Source organism: Nomia melanderi, chromosome 13, assembly GCF_051020985.1.
Source record: "Nomia melanderi isolate GNS246 chromosome 13, iyNomMela1, whole genome shotgun sequence".
Taxonomy (NCBI): Eukaryota; Metazoa; Arthropoda; class Insecta; order Hymenoptera; family Halictidae; genus Nomia; species Nomia melanderi.
This window is the reverse complement of record NC_135011.1, coordinates 916,916-935,035: the sequence shown is the minus strand read 5'-3', so window position 1 is coordinate 935,035 and position 18,120 is coordinate 916,916. Positions and strand designations below refer to the sequence as shown.

Sequence of the window (18,120 nt, the reverse complement as noted above, 5' to 3'; positions counted from 1 at the left end):
TATACATGTTAACAGTTAGAAGGCCTTTAACAGCTTTCTGCAACATATATTCAATATCAACTTTCTTTTAATAAAATATTATCAATGACAAGTGTGTAATTTCACGATAATCATAGTAGTAACAAAATACATCTGGAAGCGAATTTTTCCATCATTTTAAAGATATTTACTAATGTTGTAAATAATGCACTTTTAAATTGATGTCAACGATTCTTCCTTAATATTTTCTTTTCTTTTTTTTCTTTGTAGTTATCATTACTTTTGAATATTTCCGCTGTTCTTAAAACTGTGATCCTTGTAGTAAAAAAATATTTAAATAACAAATACATTTAAATAAATGGAAGTTGGCTGTGTGTAAAAGTAATATGGAACAAGATGTATGATTGTAATTCATATAATTGGCTTCCTATTCTAAATTGTATCTTTCAACATTATTTAAAAATTATGATAGATAATGTATTATTTGCATAAAATAAGGTATAGATGTAATGAGAACGATACATATCAAATCTGACACTTGGCACTGGAAGTCAAAAATAAATTCATGTTAAAAGGTATACACGTTTTTCCTTATATTAAAATAAAATAAAAATATTGATTCTATATTTATAATGATTTGAAACACTTTCAAAATGTAATTGATATGAGTTCAACTAATTTATATCTGTTTAGGATACCCCAATGTATAGTATTTGTAAAGCTACAAAATATATTTATTGCCAATCTTTTTATAGGTAATATATGTGCAAGAACATTCGTGTTCCAATATTATGTTAAATCAAAGTAGTAGGAGTATAAAGGTAATAAAAAGGATACATCTTTCTTAGTTCACAAATTTAGGATTAAGAACATTTTAATATTAACGTCAAAACTATAAGTATACAACACAGAATTAAAGAAATAAAATGTGGGTTTCGTCGTACTGACTTTGAAATAATCACGTGGTCAAAAAAAAGAAGAAAAAAAAATTCTTTTTAAAACGAAATGAGGTAACAAGAGAATAGGAAGCCAAACAATAATGATTCTATAAAACAACAGTACTTAATTTATTATCTTTATACTCATCTAAAACCATAATTTTAAATCCACCATAATTTATAGTTTCACTCGCACACACATTCAAGCATTTGGCAGGCAAGAACCTAGGAGAATCTAGTAGCAAGAGAGCGGTATCACTGCAATGCCATCATACTATCATTGGTAACATTTGCAGATGAGTAAGGTCCTTTTAAAGTATCATTTATATCTTTTATAAGTAACGACAAATTTTGTGTAAACCTAAAATGAAAAATACATATAAAAATTTACTTATACTCTGTACAGTAATTTCTCATTAAGAACACTGATTTTTCTCATATTAAAATACTTTAATTTTTGTCTCTATTCATTCTTACCTATCTCTATTTTTCGTAAGTAAATTCCTTTCAACCCCTTCCATTAAATTTTCAAACCACTGTGCCATTGTTGTCTGCTTATCAACTGGTTGACTTCTAATAATATTCTCTCGTAACTGATTAAAATACTGAAATCAGAAACAGTTTTTTTTTATTACACAAGTTACTAAAAAATTCTTTATAGAACAGCAACAGAGCATCGGTTTGTGCTTACCTCCTCATTTAAAAGAATCAATACCAAAAGAGGACGTGACATACTCCATTGATTTCTACAATCTTCAAACATTATCACATTTAAAACGGTACTTAATATTTGCTGAAGAATTTCAGGATGCTGTTTTAAGACTTGTAAAAACAAGTCTCCACCTCCAGGAACAACAGCATTTTTCCTCCTGGCGTAGTTTCCTAAGAAAGTATAACATATGTTACACGTGTACATATTATCATGTATTATGCATCTACTAAATAAATAGAGCGTACCTTTTGGATAGAGATGTTTAAATAAATATGTCACAATATGATCAAGAGTCGAGCAGCTGCCATTAGAAATCATTGTATCTGCAATAAAATTTCATTGTTATTTCAAGTTTTTCTAAGAGACCTGTACAATAATCTGTTTGTGCACCTAGCGCTGTAAGGCCTTCGCTGATACTTGATAAAATATACAAAAACACCCTGGGTTCCAACGTAGAGAGGAATACCATATGATCCTGTGCCAAGTATTCAAGTAACAGGTAGTACGTCGCAGACAATTTTGGGTAATGCTATAGAAAACAACACAACAACGTTACGTTTAATGTTAACGAGTCCTGAACGTGATATTTCTATGAATGAAACACATACCAGTAAATCACTCAACGGTATACTAAGAAGTAATTTGATAAATGTGTTAAGTGCATTATCCAATGCCTCGTCACCGTATAATCTAAACGCTCCAAAATTCACGTAATTCCCGCACAAAGCTGCTTTTAACATACTGAAGCATATACTTATTCCCTTCAGTTTTAAAGGGTATATCTGATCCTTTGGAACATCGACATTCAATATACGGTTACCGTAACTACATATCACTTTGCTAGCTTCACGAAATAATAAAATCCCATTTGGAGACGATGCGTCGAATTGTAATCGTTGGCTCCTATTTTGTGCTAATTCAGCAAATAATTTTAGGATGGGTGTCGTGACTTGTGGCTCGTAATGCCATAGTTCAATGGCATGTAACAAAATCGGTGTGTAGTTTGGATATCTACATATAAATTAAGGTCATTAAAATCATATTGATATTTTGTTATTAATTACGTATTAAATAAATTATATGTTATGAAAAAATACATACATCCAGTCAAAAAGCATCATATATGATGTTTTTGTATTAAATGCATATGCTAAGCCTCTTAAATCTCTTGCTAAACCGATCAAAGCTTTTTTTGCTTCCTCCGCTGCAAAATGTGAGGGGTCTGCAGCACCCATCAGTTGTCCCAAACTTTCTAATGCACCTGATAATAGTACAATGCAAATGTAAGCATAAAATAAATACATGATTTGCATATCATATTTCTTCATAAATCTGTATACCTGTTAAAGGCAACATAAAAGTGTGAAACCTTTCTTCATCTTCTCCTAAATCTACCATTAACAATCTACCCAAGGATGTGTAGAACATTGATCTACAACGCATTTCTGATACAGGAACATTATTTCCCAGAAATGGAAAATGCTCTCCCTATTCATAAGAAAAAAGGTGATCTTCTATTCAAGTTTTACATGTTTTACATGATAGTACTGTACACAGTTATTATACATACCGTATGATTGTTGAGCATAAATTGTACTTCTTCTAATTTTATAAGTTTTCGAACACAACTAAAACCCACGGATAAATCATTTAGTAACTGTAACGTTTTCGAAATAATCTGTTCACTACGTCCCCAATACTTCAAATTTGTTATACTGCAAATAAAACGACCAGGGATTAAAATCATGAACGGTATTGTCTATGTTTTACACGTTTCACTTACATTTTTCTGATAAGAATACCGAGTGTCATAGACTCATCGTTTACTCCCAAAACATCCGAAAGTCTTCTGTATACTTTTGGATTCTTTTGAACTTGTTCACCTACATATATCTTACGAAATTGTTCGAAGAAGCTCAACATTGCTAACTCCAATTTTTCACAGCCACCTTGTGCAAGTCTTGAATCGGTCAGGTTCATTAATTGTAGTACTCTACAGACCAATTCACCGTCCACTGCATCGTACTCTTCGTTATTATTAAACGTTACTTTTCCACCAATGACACCACCTTGTTTTAAACAATGTATATTATGCCACACGTTACTTTACGTACGGTTGTCATTAATAGTATATTAATTTATAGATTGTCTTTTACCTATAATGTACACGAGCCAAGTAAGTTGACCCTCGCTTATAGTAATATCCATTGTCTGAGACGGAGACGACGTTTGACTCAATAACTCTTGGTATGCTCGTGCTGCTTGATCAAAGAGTTGTACTAACAGGGTATAAGTTTTCTGATATTCACACCTCCCAATAACAGATATCTGTTCCAATTGTTGATGTACCACTCCTAAATCGTCAAGTGGGTCTTCCAAACGTTCTCTGACTACTACAGCAACCGAGTCAAATCTTGAAGTAATGTACGCATTTACAACTTCTGGTGTGTATATGTCTAATAAATGTCGATCCCCTGTTTTTATGTATGGTAAAGATGATACCATCTTCTGCCATAGCGTTAAAAGATAATGCAAACTGTTCGGCGAAAATTGCCACATTCGTAAACTTTGCACTGTGAATTTTGCAATTAACTGTATGTCCTCTGGATAATGTTCAAGTAAAATCAGTTCTCCCAGTTGAAAATTACTTTTTAACCTTAAGATTAGTCTACAAAATTCGTGATAGTTTGCAGGATCGCTTAGACCTCGTGGATTTTGTATAATATTAGTAACACCATTGACTAAATGTGTTAGGAATTGTGTCCTTTCAGGATTAGAAAATAAACTTCTTCTGACAGATGCTATTTGGACCAAACATGAGAGGGCTAGAGATGACAATGTGTTAGGTAAACTATGATATAGATCAAAGAAAAGCTTTAGCGATGTGGAATCTAAAAATATAGGTCTCCAATAGTGTGGAATTTGTATTGCACTGTGATCTTCAGAGCTTTCGTCTGCTGATGTTCCAACAAAGTCAAATGTTAAACAGTTTTGTGCTAATTTCAAAAGTTGTCTGATCAAACCATGCTAGAAATTAGAAAAATATATATATATATATTATATCATATGCATAAAAATGTGTGTATATACATAGCACTTGTGAAACATACCTGTGCCTCATCATTAAAATTTAAATTTTTACAATTCTCTCGTGCTGTACTTAATAAAGTACATGATAACTTAAATATTTCAAACAGTTGTGTGTCTCTGAAGCTGCTAGCAATTTTCCTATGTTTCGTAAGGGATCTGTTTGCATCAACATCTGTCACTTGATTCATTTCACAGGTCAATTGAGAAAGTAACTGAACTCCTATCATACAGTGTTCCACTGAACCCTACACAACATTAAAATATTATAAAACTATAAAAAAACTAATGTTTACAACTCGAGTACACAAAACATAAACCATCAAACCTGAAGAAATTTTGTTACATCGCTGACCACATTTCTAAAGACAAATTCGTCCTTATCACTATCACCCCAACCAAGCTTTGATATTCTAGCAAATAATGTAACCAAAGCTTGTATCACAAAGTTTGGTAATTTTGGTTGTGTTGCTAAATAGTTCAACACATAATTCCCTGAAACAAACTTTCATGTATCCGTATATTCTTTATCTAATAATTTCATTTACAAACTTACTTATGTCAAGCCTTTGTTGCACACTAAGTCCACCCGAACGTGAAACTAGTTTTGTCAAAGTTGTGGCTGCCAATAACTGTGCATATGCAGAATCTCCTCGTGCGAGTAGCAGCTGACACTTTGTAAGTGTGTCCGGTGCATTTTGGAATGCAATAAGTGCTTTCTCTGCTTCTGCACGGTGAGTAGAATCTTGTGATTCATATAACTGCTTGCAGAGCAACTCCAGCTGCCGTACTTCCTGTATGTCATCCATTCTTAATGTTTCAAACATATACTTCAATAGTTTCACTTAGATTGAAGTCTATAAGCTTTGAAACCATTGCTTCACTTTTCAAATTCTTTCAAAGAATTAAATAGATTAAAGAGTTTATAATAACGAAACGTATTATTTATCTAAGGAACATGAAACGCAACTATAACTAGATGTTCTTTAATTTCCTCGATGTTACAATAAGTAAACAATTTCAAAATAATACCATTTATTTATAATATGCTGTTATCTTATGAAATAACGTAAACGTAAAATGCGTGTATAAAAAAAAAAGTAGAGAATACGTTTAAGCGTAGTTTAAACTTTGAGGCAAGTTGAATTTTAAATATTCAGTATCGTTTATGATCACTACAATAACATAAATAAAAGATGAATATCACAACTGTTTGTTTTTTTTTAAATACACTCAATTTTTATAATATTCACGATTTATTTCTTCACAAAATTGATTTAATACATTCGTTCTCCTTTTACACTATGAAATCAAAGGTAAACATTAAGTTACGTTCTCGATTTTTAATGTATTGTTTGAGGTTACGCGGTTTCTATTTTGTAAATAACAGATGTAGAACAACTGTCTCTCAAACGGTCGGAAATTCAGTTTGGAGATATCTCAAGAATCCTTCTCGAATTATATTCAATCATTTTGAATTAAAGCGGATCGTGACGATTAATCAAAAAGAATGTTAACAACGAACGTTGAACAAAAAACTATCTAACGTACTGAAGTTGCAGAGAAAACAACCGTCTCAGTTTATGTTGCAAAAGTCGTAGTGTATCGAATAGGTTATGCCGTATTTTTTCAAATAATCTCCGTGGGGGTAATTTCGATTCGAGTCCGTTAAAGGGCAGGCATTACTTTTCCGGGGCGCAATGCTCGACCGTAAAATTCACGAACTGGGCATTTCCACCCGTTAATTATCTCTTGAAGCTCCTCAAACTAAACCTACACAAACTACCGTTCACGAAAACAAGGTTAAACTTTTGCACATCGGCAACAGGATCTCGTCCATAAAACAAAATGTCAATGGATCTGTGTACAAAGGGATCATTCCGTTCGTGACTGCGTTCTCATTGACAGCAGCGGTACCGAATAATAATAATCACTGTGATCCGGCAACAAACAGTGCGATACCATTGGAAAAGCGCTCAGGAATTTCACGGCAGCGAAACGTTTTGGACACACGTCGATACCGCACAGCTCATAACAGATTTAACGCCGGTCAGTTTACCGCACCGTTTTCGAAATCACTTCGTCGTAATACAACTCCGTCTCGTTTCAAGGTTTGCACGTTATTTTGATCGGCAACTCACCTGTTCGTCCGCCATTTTCGCAGCTTCGTATATTATCTACAGTGAAGGCAGGATCACATGCTTTAATCGCGACTGCCACAACATGTTATGTAGAGACGACGTTTTCTACGCCGAGGGCACCGACAACGCCACCTTTAATAACAAAAAGAGAAAAAACGAAAAATAGTTATCACACCTCGCTTATCATACATCGACGAAGAAAGACAAGCCGCGTCTCCACCGCGTTTATTGACAAAATAAATGACAGTGACGCCACGACGGTACCCCGTGAATCGTTACGCACTCGGTATCGATACTTCACCGAAATCATAGAATCTATCGAATTTAGAGACGTTCGCGTGCACTTGGAAAATCGTAGAAATATTTCCGATCTATGAAAACCGAACGGTGCCACGGTAATTCGACGATTTAACCAGCGGAATATACAGATCAAATTGCTTTTGAGATCCAATGACAATGCTGTTTACGTGATGGCATAAATAGACCATTTTTCGTACAGATTTATCTAGATTCGAGAATACTTTTAGATTATCTGTCTTCGAATCAGTTGAAAACTCGATGTAACTTTCAAAATAATTCATACGTACGCGTTCATTGCAAACAGAACTGTTGTAAAAGAAGCAACCATTTTTTTTCATAAAATTATGTACAGATACTTTATTATCTGATGCATGTTTCTTCAAAGTGAATGGGCTTTAATGCACTCGAATGATAATAAGCTAAAAAAAATCGATGGATCTGAATAATGATGATTGTCGTAAATGGTCTTTTATAAAATACCACTGTGCATAATACCATGATAAACGAGTAGCAAAAAATGCGACTGTAACACTCAGATTGGGGCCTTTCATGTCTTATCAAAATTGCATTGCCTTTAAAAGAATCTTTCGTTAAATCATTTACATCCAATTATGAGACTTAAAATATCATTGTAAATTGCATTATTCCTTATTACAAAAAATTATTAGAGAAAAATAATTGTGTATTTATTTAAAATATATGGAACATTAATCTCACCATGATTCCATAATTTTATTATATAGTTTTATATTTATTCGAATGAGGAATAATGCAAATTGTAGTCATTTGAAAAATTGATCAGGAACCGTACCGTGCAATAGTTCTAAATAAAGATACTTAAATGCATATGATGAATTAAAAATATTTTAATTGCTGTCTAGACTCGGCAACTTGTAATTGTTCATATCGATGTGCAACGACTTTGGTCGTTAAGATTAATAAGGTATATATATTTTCATAGCAATTCATTTTTATACATAGATCGAATATCTGAAGAACTTCAATTCTCTTTAGTTTGACGAACACTTTGAGATGTCGAGTCGTCTCGTATATTTAAAATAAGTTACAATTGCACCTATAACTGTTAAAAGCCTTAAATTCAAGGGATAATGATGAATAAGATTCTCTATTAAAATTCCTCCTCTTCTTGCATAGGTATTGTATTTCAAATATACCTTTTCCACAGCCTTCATTCAATTTTTATGTAGTCAATTTTCGTACATGAAACTTTCTATTGTTACTAACAGTAATCATCACAATGTTATCTTAAAGATATTCTTTTCTTCGTACTATTACTTCTGATAAATGTAACGCCCAAGGTTACCACCATCAAGACACATCATTCGTCGCGAAGTTTTCAAAATGAACGAGATATTATTAGTAACCTTCCTCGATTATATAGACTTTTTTTTACATAAGGAATTTCCTTTGACTTTTATAGTAATGCGTTTATTTGTTCAAATTCATTTAAGACCCCAATCTCTCTTTTTTTCTTTCCTTCTTCTTCTTTCTCATTTTTTTACATTCCGGGATGGAATGTAGGAAACAGCAATATGTGATGTTACTTCCATAATACCTATGTATACATACGCATTCATAGATAGCTGTAAGATAACAGAATATGTGCTTATAAGGAGTATGTTAATACCTTTTACGACTATTATTATGCTATTCTTTTCGTTAAAGTATTTCATAGATTCAGAACATGCTGCCCATACTAGAAAAAGTATAGTCCGCATTGGAGTCCCCCGTATATACATACCTTAAAGTTATAGAAAATTTGTCATGCCATCGTTTTAATTTAAAAATCACAATTCTTTTGTACCCAATTTGACTACATGTGGTTCACAATTTTCCTATAATTCTCTTGCTTTTTAATGTAAACATTTTTATAATAGTAGAATATCGTACAAGTGCTACTTAACATTACTCCTTACTCATTTAAACATAAACCTCCAAGTACTTTCACACATTTCATCAATGATATCTAATTTCTTTTCTTTGTTTCAGCATTTTAATGTAGATCGATCTAATATAGGATCTGTATTGTACAAAATTCAATATATACCTATAGAAATCAAAACCGGGAATTACATACTCGTAAGCTTCCTTTATATTTCTTAAGAGACACAATATTTAAATAAATTTTGAAAATTAACGACGTACTTCTGTTGTTGTTGTTCTTGTTCTTGTTGTTGTTTAACGTATCGGTAATTTTGTTGTCTCCTAATGCTGTCTGTCAATACAAACGTGTATCGCATTATTCGAAATCTTCTTATAATTTAAGTGCAAAAAAAACGTGACTAACAAAAGAAAAACTTAAACACTGAAAAATATGATCTATCAGAGATCATCAGTCAGAACATAATAATTCCTTTACAATAAGCTAAGATTACTTCGGAGTCACTATATTGCTTTTATATGAATTAATATTTACATCTTGGTATAATGAAAATTTATATTTTAAATGCAAATGGTATTGTACCAATAGCTGTATACAGGCAGTTTTTTAACTTTTTCGTGTACTTTTCAGTATATAATATGAATCTCGTAAAATTAATGTCTATGGAAATTGCTACATGTTCGATTAACGGCTGTACATTCATAATGCTAAACATGGGTATAATGATTTCACATCAGCTAGGTTTTCGAAGATAATGAAACGTGATGGTTATCGTAATCCTCTCACATATTAATACCTTATTTTTTCTCCACATTCACACAGGATAAGTACTCCAATCAAACGACATTTTACAATCTTCTTGCTATAAATTAATTACATAAAAAATCATTAATTTACTATAATACAACTAACATCTTATTAAGTATATCCAGCCTCCCTAAAAACGTTTTTTCCCTTTTCTTTACGTGTCGTAAGTCTTTTTTTTTCATTTCTTTCATAGTAGGAAAGTGGTCAACTTCTATCATATCATAGAGCGTAGAAGAATTCCAGATATGGCCAAAGCAGACAATCATTTACATCCATGGGATGTATTTACGTGGTTTCGTCATACTGTTCATTACTAAACGCAGTGCGTCAAGCGCGTATAAATTAATTCATAGTTTTATGTGTCACTCCGTATGTCCTATTTTAGAGGATTATGTTTGCCTTTTTACAGCAAAATAATAAACGAAAGTCAATGACCATATGTCCTTTTGAGATTCTGTTTCTGTTTAGCCATTGTTCACACTGGACACTGATTCTTCATTCTTTGCGTACACTATTCGTGAACACATTGAAACTCACTCACTAACCACTTGTCTGAAATGAATTAATTCCACAAATTAATTTAACGTATTTTACATACTCTCTACAAGGAACCAGATTTAAGAAAGGCCGGCTATTAATACAACAAAATACAGTTATCTAAAAAAAAACATAATTTATGTATATAACAATATTTTTACAAAAGAATATTTCTATGTCTTCCTATATTAAAACAGTAATCGACTTTTTACACGTTATACTTACAGTTGTATCTCAATGCAGGAATCTTCTTACTAGTCCATCACTCGAACGCTGTAAAACGATATTTATTACTTTGGAAAATGTAAAACATTATGCAACAAGTCTCTTTTTCGATACTCACGAGATGGAGATCTGGTGTCTGTTTGATTTGCACCAGATGCATTTATTGTTGACCCGTGCGATATACTTCCATTTGATGGAGTAAAATTGAGGAAATCCCAAATTAGTATTGTATCATCGTGGGATGACGATACTATTTGGAACTCGTCAAACTGGAGGCGGAACACACGTCCCGTATGTTCCTACAGTGTGCATAGAATGTAACATTCAAGATTATAGTCAAGTGTTTTCACCGCTAAAACAAAGGATGAAAAATATCTTACCACTAATGTACGTAAACAGAGCGAGTTAGCTAAAGCACGTGGATCTAAGGCTGCCACTAAATCCCACACTTTAATCTTACTGAAATAGAAAGTATCAAGTAGATCATTATGCTTGCGAAAAAACGTTCTTTATAGAAAACTTTATGGTTCGCCTTTTACTCACCCATCGTAAGCTCCACTAACAATGTGTTTACTATCAAATCTAATACATCTGACTAATTCTTCGTGTCCTTCCAGAACACGTAAGCACGCACCACATTCAATATCCCATAATCTGATTGTATTATCACTGCTACCACTAACTACTAAGCAATCCCTATACTGCAAACACGCTATACCGCGCCTATGTCCATTTAATGTTCGCACAAATTCGCAAGTAGATGTATTCCATACTTTAATAGTCCTATCACCACTAGCAGACACAATATATTTTTCATCGAAATCAACAACATTAACTGCTGCCCTGTGTCCCACTAGTACTCTTCTCAAGACAATCTCCTTTTGTGACGTCATGTCCCACACAGCGATTGAACGATCCTGAAATCAAGCAAACAGTACCATTAGCTTTTGTCTGGATTGTACAGTTCGGTAACACAAACGAGGAAATAGTTGAAGAGATGTTTACTCACCTTCGAACAAGTGACCATCATTCCATTATTAAATCTGAGATGTAGAACAGCTTCACAATGGTGTATCAGTGTGTTAAGCATTTCACCAGTATTAGCATCCCAAACTCTTACAGTGCTATCAGAGGAACCAGATATTATTGCTTTGTCATCGTATTGTAGGCACAGAACAGAACCAGTATGCCCTGTTAAAACTTTAATACACTGCAGGGTGTTTCTATCCCAAATTTTAATTGTATTATCTCTAAGTCCAGAGACTATCTTCTGGTCGTCGTATTGCAAACAATAAACACCTTTAGAATTTTCACTTCTACAGTTTATTCTTTGAAGGTTAAATCTTCCCATTCTCCAATTATTATCTATACTATCAATATCTTTAACTATTTTAGGATAAAGAGATCTATAAAAACTGTGGTTTGGGTGGCTTTCTCCTGGTCTAGGTTTGAATAAATATTGAATCCTAAAACCAAAACAAAACCTAGTTTGCTGTGGCACAGTGTAATAAACTTGCAATAAACAACAAGTTATCAACAAACCATCCCCTCCTCTCAGCAAGCCCTCTCCAAATAGAATCAGTCCGTACTTTTCGTTCGATTAGCTTCTTCCAAAGCATTCCCTCGCTAATTACTCTGTGCCATTCTCTGCATACTAGTTCTGCAGCGATCAACGAGTCAGCATCCAGATAAGAAAGAATACTCTCCGCTACATGATCCAATCCTTTTTCTAAAATCATACAAAAGAAAGTCACATTAGATCTGCAGTAGACCTACTTACTCCAGTGTCCTAACAAGAATAAAAATATTTACTTGGTAATAGAGATACAAAGTCTCTTTGCAACATTGGCTTCAGATAAGCATTGATGTGTCCGTGTTGATAATGACACATTCGTGCTAACAACTGTTCCACAAAGTTAATTTGTTCCGGTTCGCTCCATCTCTCGAAAAGTTGCATACATATTTCTTTCTCTTGACTGTACAACGGAGACACCCCTGTTGGTAATTCTTTCTTGCGAGTAGGATCGTAGAGTATTGTTATTGGATACTGAAAGAAAAAAACCAAAAAATTACACACCAAAATACAAATACACTTTGAACTCTACTTTAATCCTAGTTCAATCAAACATTCGCCATTTTCCTTTCTTCAGCACACAAAAAACTTCGTTACCAGGGGGGCGTGTATAAAAATAACTCGTACATTGGAATTCAACGTATATTTAAATATTTCTCTGAAATACACCTATAAGAGCCAATTAAACGTTCTGGGGAAAAAATGCACGGTCGCGAGCCTACTGCACGACAAACGTATCTTGAGGTAGAGCGTGGTACCGGGTTCTTGACCTCAGATAGACCACGCTCACTTGCATGTACAGGACATCGGGAATGCTCGCAGAAATAGATGTTTAAACATGCGATTCGTTCCTCTGATTTATAGCATTTTCTATTGTACACAGATACGATTTATCTACGGACGAACTCGTTATCGACAAACGCAAGGGAACGAAATCCCTACATTCGCCGACACTCGCAGTTCAACCAGATTACAAAACCTTCGTCATCCATTAAACGTGCGAGCCACTTGTAACTTATTCATCCGTTAATCCATACATTACAAACAATCATTTTATTCGATCGCTCCTCCTTAAGTGTCGACGAACGAAAAATCGACTTCGACGTCGAAGTGTGGCGTCTTTCAACAATGTCGAGCACGCACTCCGCGATAATGCGTTTAATTAATTCGAGGGAAATGTACCGAAGGACCGTGGTCTGCCCGCTATAATCCAATATTTCGTGTCTGACCTACTTGTCACGCTCGCCACCTCTGGAAGCGAAAACCCTTATAATAGACGCATATCTTGTTAAGCGTTCTGCAATTAAGGTTGGACATTTCTATCGGACAAACGAGACGATCGAAACCGTCTCGACGCGGTAATCGCCGACGCTACGAGACCAATTTGTTATCTGCGCCGCCGACAACCTGCTAAACTTAATTAAACCGCCGACGCAGTTTAAAGAAAACTGCGAATCTTCTGGTTTGACGCTCAACGGTTTCGCTGACGTCTTCCTCTTCGCTCAAGATATTTTCAAATACAAATTGCTTTTCAATAAAGTATCAATAAAATAATTAAATGAATTATAAAGATAATACAGAGTTTCTATAAACGTCTCTTTTGTGTAGAAACATTTTTGTTAAATAATGATTGTAATTGACGTTTAATTTGGCGGGTCACCATTGACCCGGCCGTCGCCGCGCGAAAGTCGACGACACAAAGAAGCAACTGGTCGCGAATAGGGACATTTACCTTAGCTCCCGCTTGAAATTCGCGTGCGAACAATCGCCGGCCGTGATCGCATCAACAATTACGATTTCAACACTTTCCGTGAAGGGAAGGTGGTACATCGCGCAAGGAAACGCTCCTCCGTCGCGTCCCGAGATATCGTGATCGCTCGACTGTAAAAGGTGGCATAGCAACATTGAACACAGTCCTGGCGGCCAAGGAGTACTTCCCCGATCACCTGAAAATCTTCCTCTCCGCGGTGCTCCCGGCATAACGGGATCGCGAACTCGTGTCGAATCTATGCTCCTCGTATTTCTTTGTCTTCGCGTCGTTACGCGTTCTATTTTCTCGAGCTGTCCGAGCACCCGAGACGTTCGAGTACCTCGTGATTCGAATTAGCCGACGCTCTGAATAAACCGTATTCCAAAATATATTATTATTATTATTATTATCAACATGATTTGTAAACAATTAAAATTATACAACGCTCTGAATAAACCGTATTCGAAAATATATTATTATCAACATAGTCTATAATCGATAAAAATCGATTCGAATTAATCGACGCTCTGAATAAACCCTATTCGAAAATATTATTAACATAGTTTACAATAAAAATCGATTCGAATTAATCGACGCTCTGAATAAACCCTATTCGAAAATATTATTAACATAGTTTACAATAAAAATCGATTCGAATTGGTCGACGCTCTGAATAAACCCTATTCGAAAATATATTATCGACTAGTTCATAATCGATAAAAATCAATTCGAATCGTCAAACGGTTCAGAGGATTGCACACCATTAACACTACTACCGAAGCTGTCAAAAGACTTGAAATTTAAACTGCAAATTGAAATGTCGAAAATTTAATGAAAGAAAAATTACTCCACACAATTTTCAGTCAAAATCTCGAAAGGTGACTTTTGACAGCTTCGCTGGAAACAGTGTTAAGAAAACAGATTTCCATTAGATCGATTGGTCCACGGCGGAAGTGGTTAGGTGTCACGTTGATAAGTATTAACTTGCGCGCAACCCAGTGGCAGAAAGTGTGACATAAAATATCTTAAGTGGCGTGATGCAGATAATCCTGATATCTTCGAACGGAAAGAAAACAATTAAATCTGCGCCGCGTCGGTAAGGCAGAACTAGCGGGAGTCGCGATTCGTGGCGCGAAAAAACCAGCAGCCATTATGATCCGTAGCATTTGCAACCGGAAAAGGTTTCGAAAGTCCTGGCAGTCCTTGGTTCTTCGTATCTCTCTTCCTGTCTTTCTAAATATACAACGTTGCTGACTAGAAATTTCAAAAACGCTAGTCTCATAGAAATATACGCGAATTTATTCGGTTCCGAAAGTCCATTGTGAATTCTCGAGCCTCTAGCGTCTAGCCCTCCTTTTTGCCGCGAATCTTTGCCCAACTTAAAAATGAAAAATTAAAAGCGCGCCCGGCGGCGTTGTAAGTAATATAACCGGAATGATGAGTCACTGCCACTAAATACGAGGGCCGCGGATTCTTTTTTTTCCGTTAAGTCATGTTCCGTGCAACAACACAATGCCCAGGGTTCATTTACATGGCTCGTTTCAGGATTATAGGCCTCTTTTCGTCGAACGTGAATTAATATTAAACAATTAATACTCCGGCGAGGTTCTAGCTAAAATAAAACCTGTCGTAACGAGTGCAATTCTTTTTTCTCCGATTTCTACTCGGGTTCTAAAAATGCAAGCTCCAACGAATTAATTAATTTTTCTTAATGTGAAAATATAAATTTCCAGTGAATTTTTGGCGTGAACGAAATGTAAATAAAATAATTCTATCGGTCATCGTATGATAAATGTGCAAACTGGTTTCGAACAGACTTACGTGTCATTGGGCGAGGGTTAATGTTTCTCTACTTGTCACGTCTGCGTCGAAATCCCTTTCCACCGAGTTTTACTTCTAACCAAACTAAATACACGTCTCGTGTCTCCGATTTTTACATAACCTCCCTTTTTTTTACACGACGACAGATAACGCGGAGGACTTTCTGTAAACAGATACTCACGCTCGGGGCTAATTAAGATGCACTAGACGGATCAAGAACAAGTCCAAATGTTTATACGCATAATTAAACATTTTTGGCTTATGCCCAATCGCGTGTACGAATCGATATCGTTGTAACGACACGCGACGAAGCTGAATGCTAGTTTTCATTTGATGCGATTGTGCTGTTGCAACACCACACTTCCAACAGTGGAATTTATTTATTAACGGTTAACCCATTTCGATGACACTTTGAAATTAATCTTAATTAATTTTTTATTTTTTTTAATTAAAATGCAAAAGAAAAAAGCAACGCGTGGATTCAAGCGAAGGTAGGTTTAACTGCAGATCTCGGCCGGTTTATTATTGTCATGGAGGAAGCATTGAAAAAGGGTTCGATATCGTAAAAGCGGCAAAAAAACAGTGGAAAGAGCCAAGTGGAGACTAAACATTGATTATGTAGCAAGCTCGTCGAGACATCGTCAGGCACCGAGATTAGACGTGTATTTAAGTCATCTGTCCTTTGTTCCGGTAACAAAGGCGATTACCACCCGATCGAATGTAACGATTACCAGTAAAACGTTATCGCGCGACGGGCAATCCAATTGGACCGCGAATTCGCTACATTTCACGGGGAAACGATAGACGGCAGGATCTCGGTGAATAATCGTCTCGGATTCACCGTATCGATTGAAATTTCAGCTCGAAAATAAATATATACCACACTTTTATAAATATACGAGGTATAAAAAAAAACATGGAAAGGACGTACGCGTATTGAAGGTGCGGTATAAACATTGCCTGGTTCATGGCGTGAACGTATTAGCGGGGCGTACGAATTGCCGAGAGGAAAAAAAATGATACTGTTCAATAAAAGGAATACCTAATTCGTATGAATCACATTTATGCAGATTTTTCTTAATCCGGATTAACTTACACTAAGTGCGTGTGTGTGTATGTAGCGAGGAAAGGTAAAAACGTGTAACAGGCTCCGTTGGACGAGGAAAATAATGGACTAGTCGTGCAATAATAAATTTCTCCGAAACGACGCGATAACTGTCATCGAGAGATAAATATATTTTTAATAAAAGTGGTTCCATTCAACGAGCACGATCACCGTGACGCGTAACAACAGTGCACGAGAGAATCCAGCAGCCTTCTGCGCGCAATGCATTCGTACGATTAATTAGCCTCGTCGATGGAGTCAGGTGGTAGGACCAATAAGGGTTTTCTCATAGAAACTGTCGGGCGATCGTGAAATGTTAGCGAATTTCTCTGTCATAAGGATACATAAGATGGCGGTAGAATGGCGGGTGAAAAATACTAATACATTTACCGAACCTGTCGGGGGGATAAGATACACGGGATGCTCGCGGAACTGGAACGTTAGCTGGCGATAATTCCAAGGAGAATCGGGGAAGCTGATCGGCGACGGGCCCGATGAATCGGCCATTTAAATAATAGTCGATTTAAAGAAGCTGAGGGTTCTCCGCTCTACTGTATATGTTGCATACCTGAAGATTCGTGTTTGTGTCGCCGATAGTCTTATCCGTTTCCATGTTGATCATTTTCATGCACAACTGGCACGATTTTGTCGATCTGGGTTACGCGAAGCAGGTCGATACGACGAAAGGTTTTGCAGAAAGGGACAAAACACCTTTCCAACACTGGTGTTTGACTATTCAACACGACCGACGACGCTCACGAGTCTTCGCCATGTACAGGAAGTTGAGACAACATTTCACCAACACAACAGCTCGTAAATAACTATGTCACTTCACGGTGCTGAGAAACCTGATACAACTCTTTTAATTTCCACGGAAAAGATACACGGGCCGTATACCCTCGTTTCCCCCGTGACCGAACCCACGAAACCCGATGGCGATCCTTCTTCGACTAATATAGAAGATACCCGACCGAATTCCACGATGCGCAAAGATACATACGATCAACCGCCAAGTTAAAAAGTTTAACGAGAAGCGCTAACACCATCAACTCGACCACTGCTCCTCTTTGACTGAAACCAATGTGGTGGCGCGTCATACGCGACACCTTCAAAATGGCGTTTGTGCGCGCAATACGATTATCCGCGCGCGTCTGCGCATGTTCCTGGACGCGCCATTTTGAACGATTTCGAAAACCTGCGTTAGAATAGAGGAACGTTTGATATGAATTTTCTTTTGCTGAC

General features: G+C 35.8%; 2 protein-coding genes across 16 annotated transcripts; both read right to left on the bottom strand.

Moving 5' to 3' along the window:
* Positions 1 to 378: 378 nt before the first annotated feature.
* On the bottom strand, positions 379 to 7,296 carry Ranbp16 (Ran-binding protein 16). Of its 10 annotated transcripts, none has more exons than XM_031987047.2 (16): positions 7,141 to 7,296; positions 6,858 to 6,989; positions 5,273 to 5,665; positions 5,045 to 5,211; positions 4,740 to 4,964; positions 3,786 to 4,656; positions 3,413 to 3,698; positions 3,200 to 3,344; positions 2,970 to 3,117; positions 2,731 to 2,890; positions 2,238 to 2,640; positions 2,020 to 2,158; positions 1,875 to 1,952; positions 1,609 to 1,799; positions 1,395 to 1,522; positions 379 to 1,278 (listed from the first exon to the last, which is right to left on the bottom strand). In XM_031987047.2, exons 3-16 carry the CDS (start codon positions 5,541 to 5,543, stop codon positions 1,173 to 1,175), a joined length of 3,318 nt encoding a protein of 1,105 aa, XP_031842907.1. In that variant the 5' UTR covers positions 5,544 to 5,665; positions 6,858 to 6,989; positions 7,141 to 7,296; the 3' UTR covers positions 379 to 1,172. The 10 variants fall into 10 exon arrangements, with proteins under 10 accessions (XP_031842907.1, XP_031842915.1, XP_031842906.1 ...); XM_031987055.2 differs by having other exon boundaries at positions 5,273 to 5,510; XM_031987046.2 differs by lacking the exon at positions 7,141 to 7,296 and having other exon boundaries at positions 5,273 to 5,610; positions 6,858 to 7,059.
* Positions 7,297 to 9,595: 2,299 nt separating this feature from the next.
* On the bottom strand, positions 9,596 to 17,969 carry slmb (beta-transducin repeat containing E3 ubiquitin protein ligase slmb). 6 transcript variants are annotated; one of them, XM_031987076.2, is made up of 9 exons: positions 17,447 to 17,969; positions 12,442 to 12,676; positions 12,172 to 12,358; positions 11,639 to 12,095; positions 11,173 to 11,546; positions 11,010 to 11,088; positions 10,748 to 10,928; positions 10,630 to 10,677; positions 9,596 to 10,524 (listed from the first exon to the last, which is right to left on the bottom strand). In XM_031987076.2, the coding sequence occupies exons 1-8, from the start codon at positions 17,504 to 17,506 to the stop codon at positions 10,667 to 10,669; spliced, it is 1,584 nt and encodes a 527-aa protein (XP_031842936.1). In that variant the 5' UTR covers positions 17,507 to 17,969; the 3' UTR covers positions 9,596 to 10,524; positions 10,630 to 10,666. The 6 variants fall into 6 exon arrangements, with proteins under 6 accessions (XP_031842936.1, XP_031842935.1, XP_031842938.1 ...); XM_031987075.2 differs by having other exon boundaries at positions 9,596 to 10,419; XM_031987078.2 differs by lacking the exon at positions 17,447 to 17,969 and adding an exon at positions 15,955 to 16,132 and having other exon boundaries at positions 9,596 to 10,419.
* Positions 17,970 to 18,120: the final 151 nt, after the last annotated feature.

Bases quoted from the DNA above. Each gene is read 5' to 3' on its own strand.
- slmb (XM_031987076.2), bottom strand. From the start codon at position 17,506: ATGAAAATGATCAACATGGAAACGGATAAGACTATCGGCGACACAAAC. The intron at 12,677-17,446 runs GTATGCAACATA...TTTTTCTTTCAG, and splicing joins ACACAAACACGAATCTTCAG to TATCCAATAACAATACTCTA. The intron at 10,929-11,009 runs GTAAGATATTTT...TGCACACTGTAG, and splicing joins TCTGTTTACGTACATTAGTG to GAACATACGGGACGTGTGTT.
- Ranbp16 (XM_031987047.2), bottom strand. From the start codon at position 5,543: ATGTTTGAAACATTAAGAATGGATGACATACAGGAAGTACGGCAGCTG. The intron at 5,212-5,272 runs GTAAGTTTGTAA...AGTTTGTTTCAG, and splicing joins GCAACAAAGGCTTGACATAA to GGAATTATGTGTTGAACTAT. The intron at 3,118-3,199 runs GTATGTATAATA...TCTTATGAATAG, and splicing joins TTATGCTCAACAATCATACG to GGAGAGCATTTTCCATTTCT.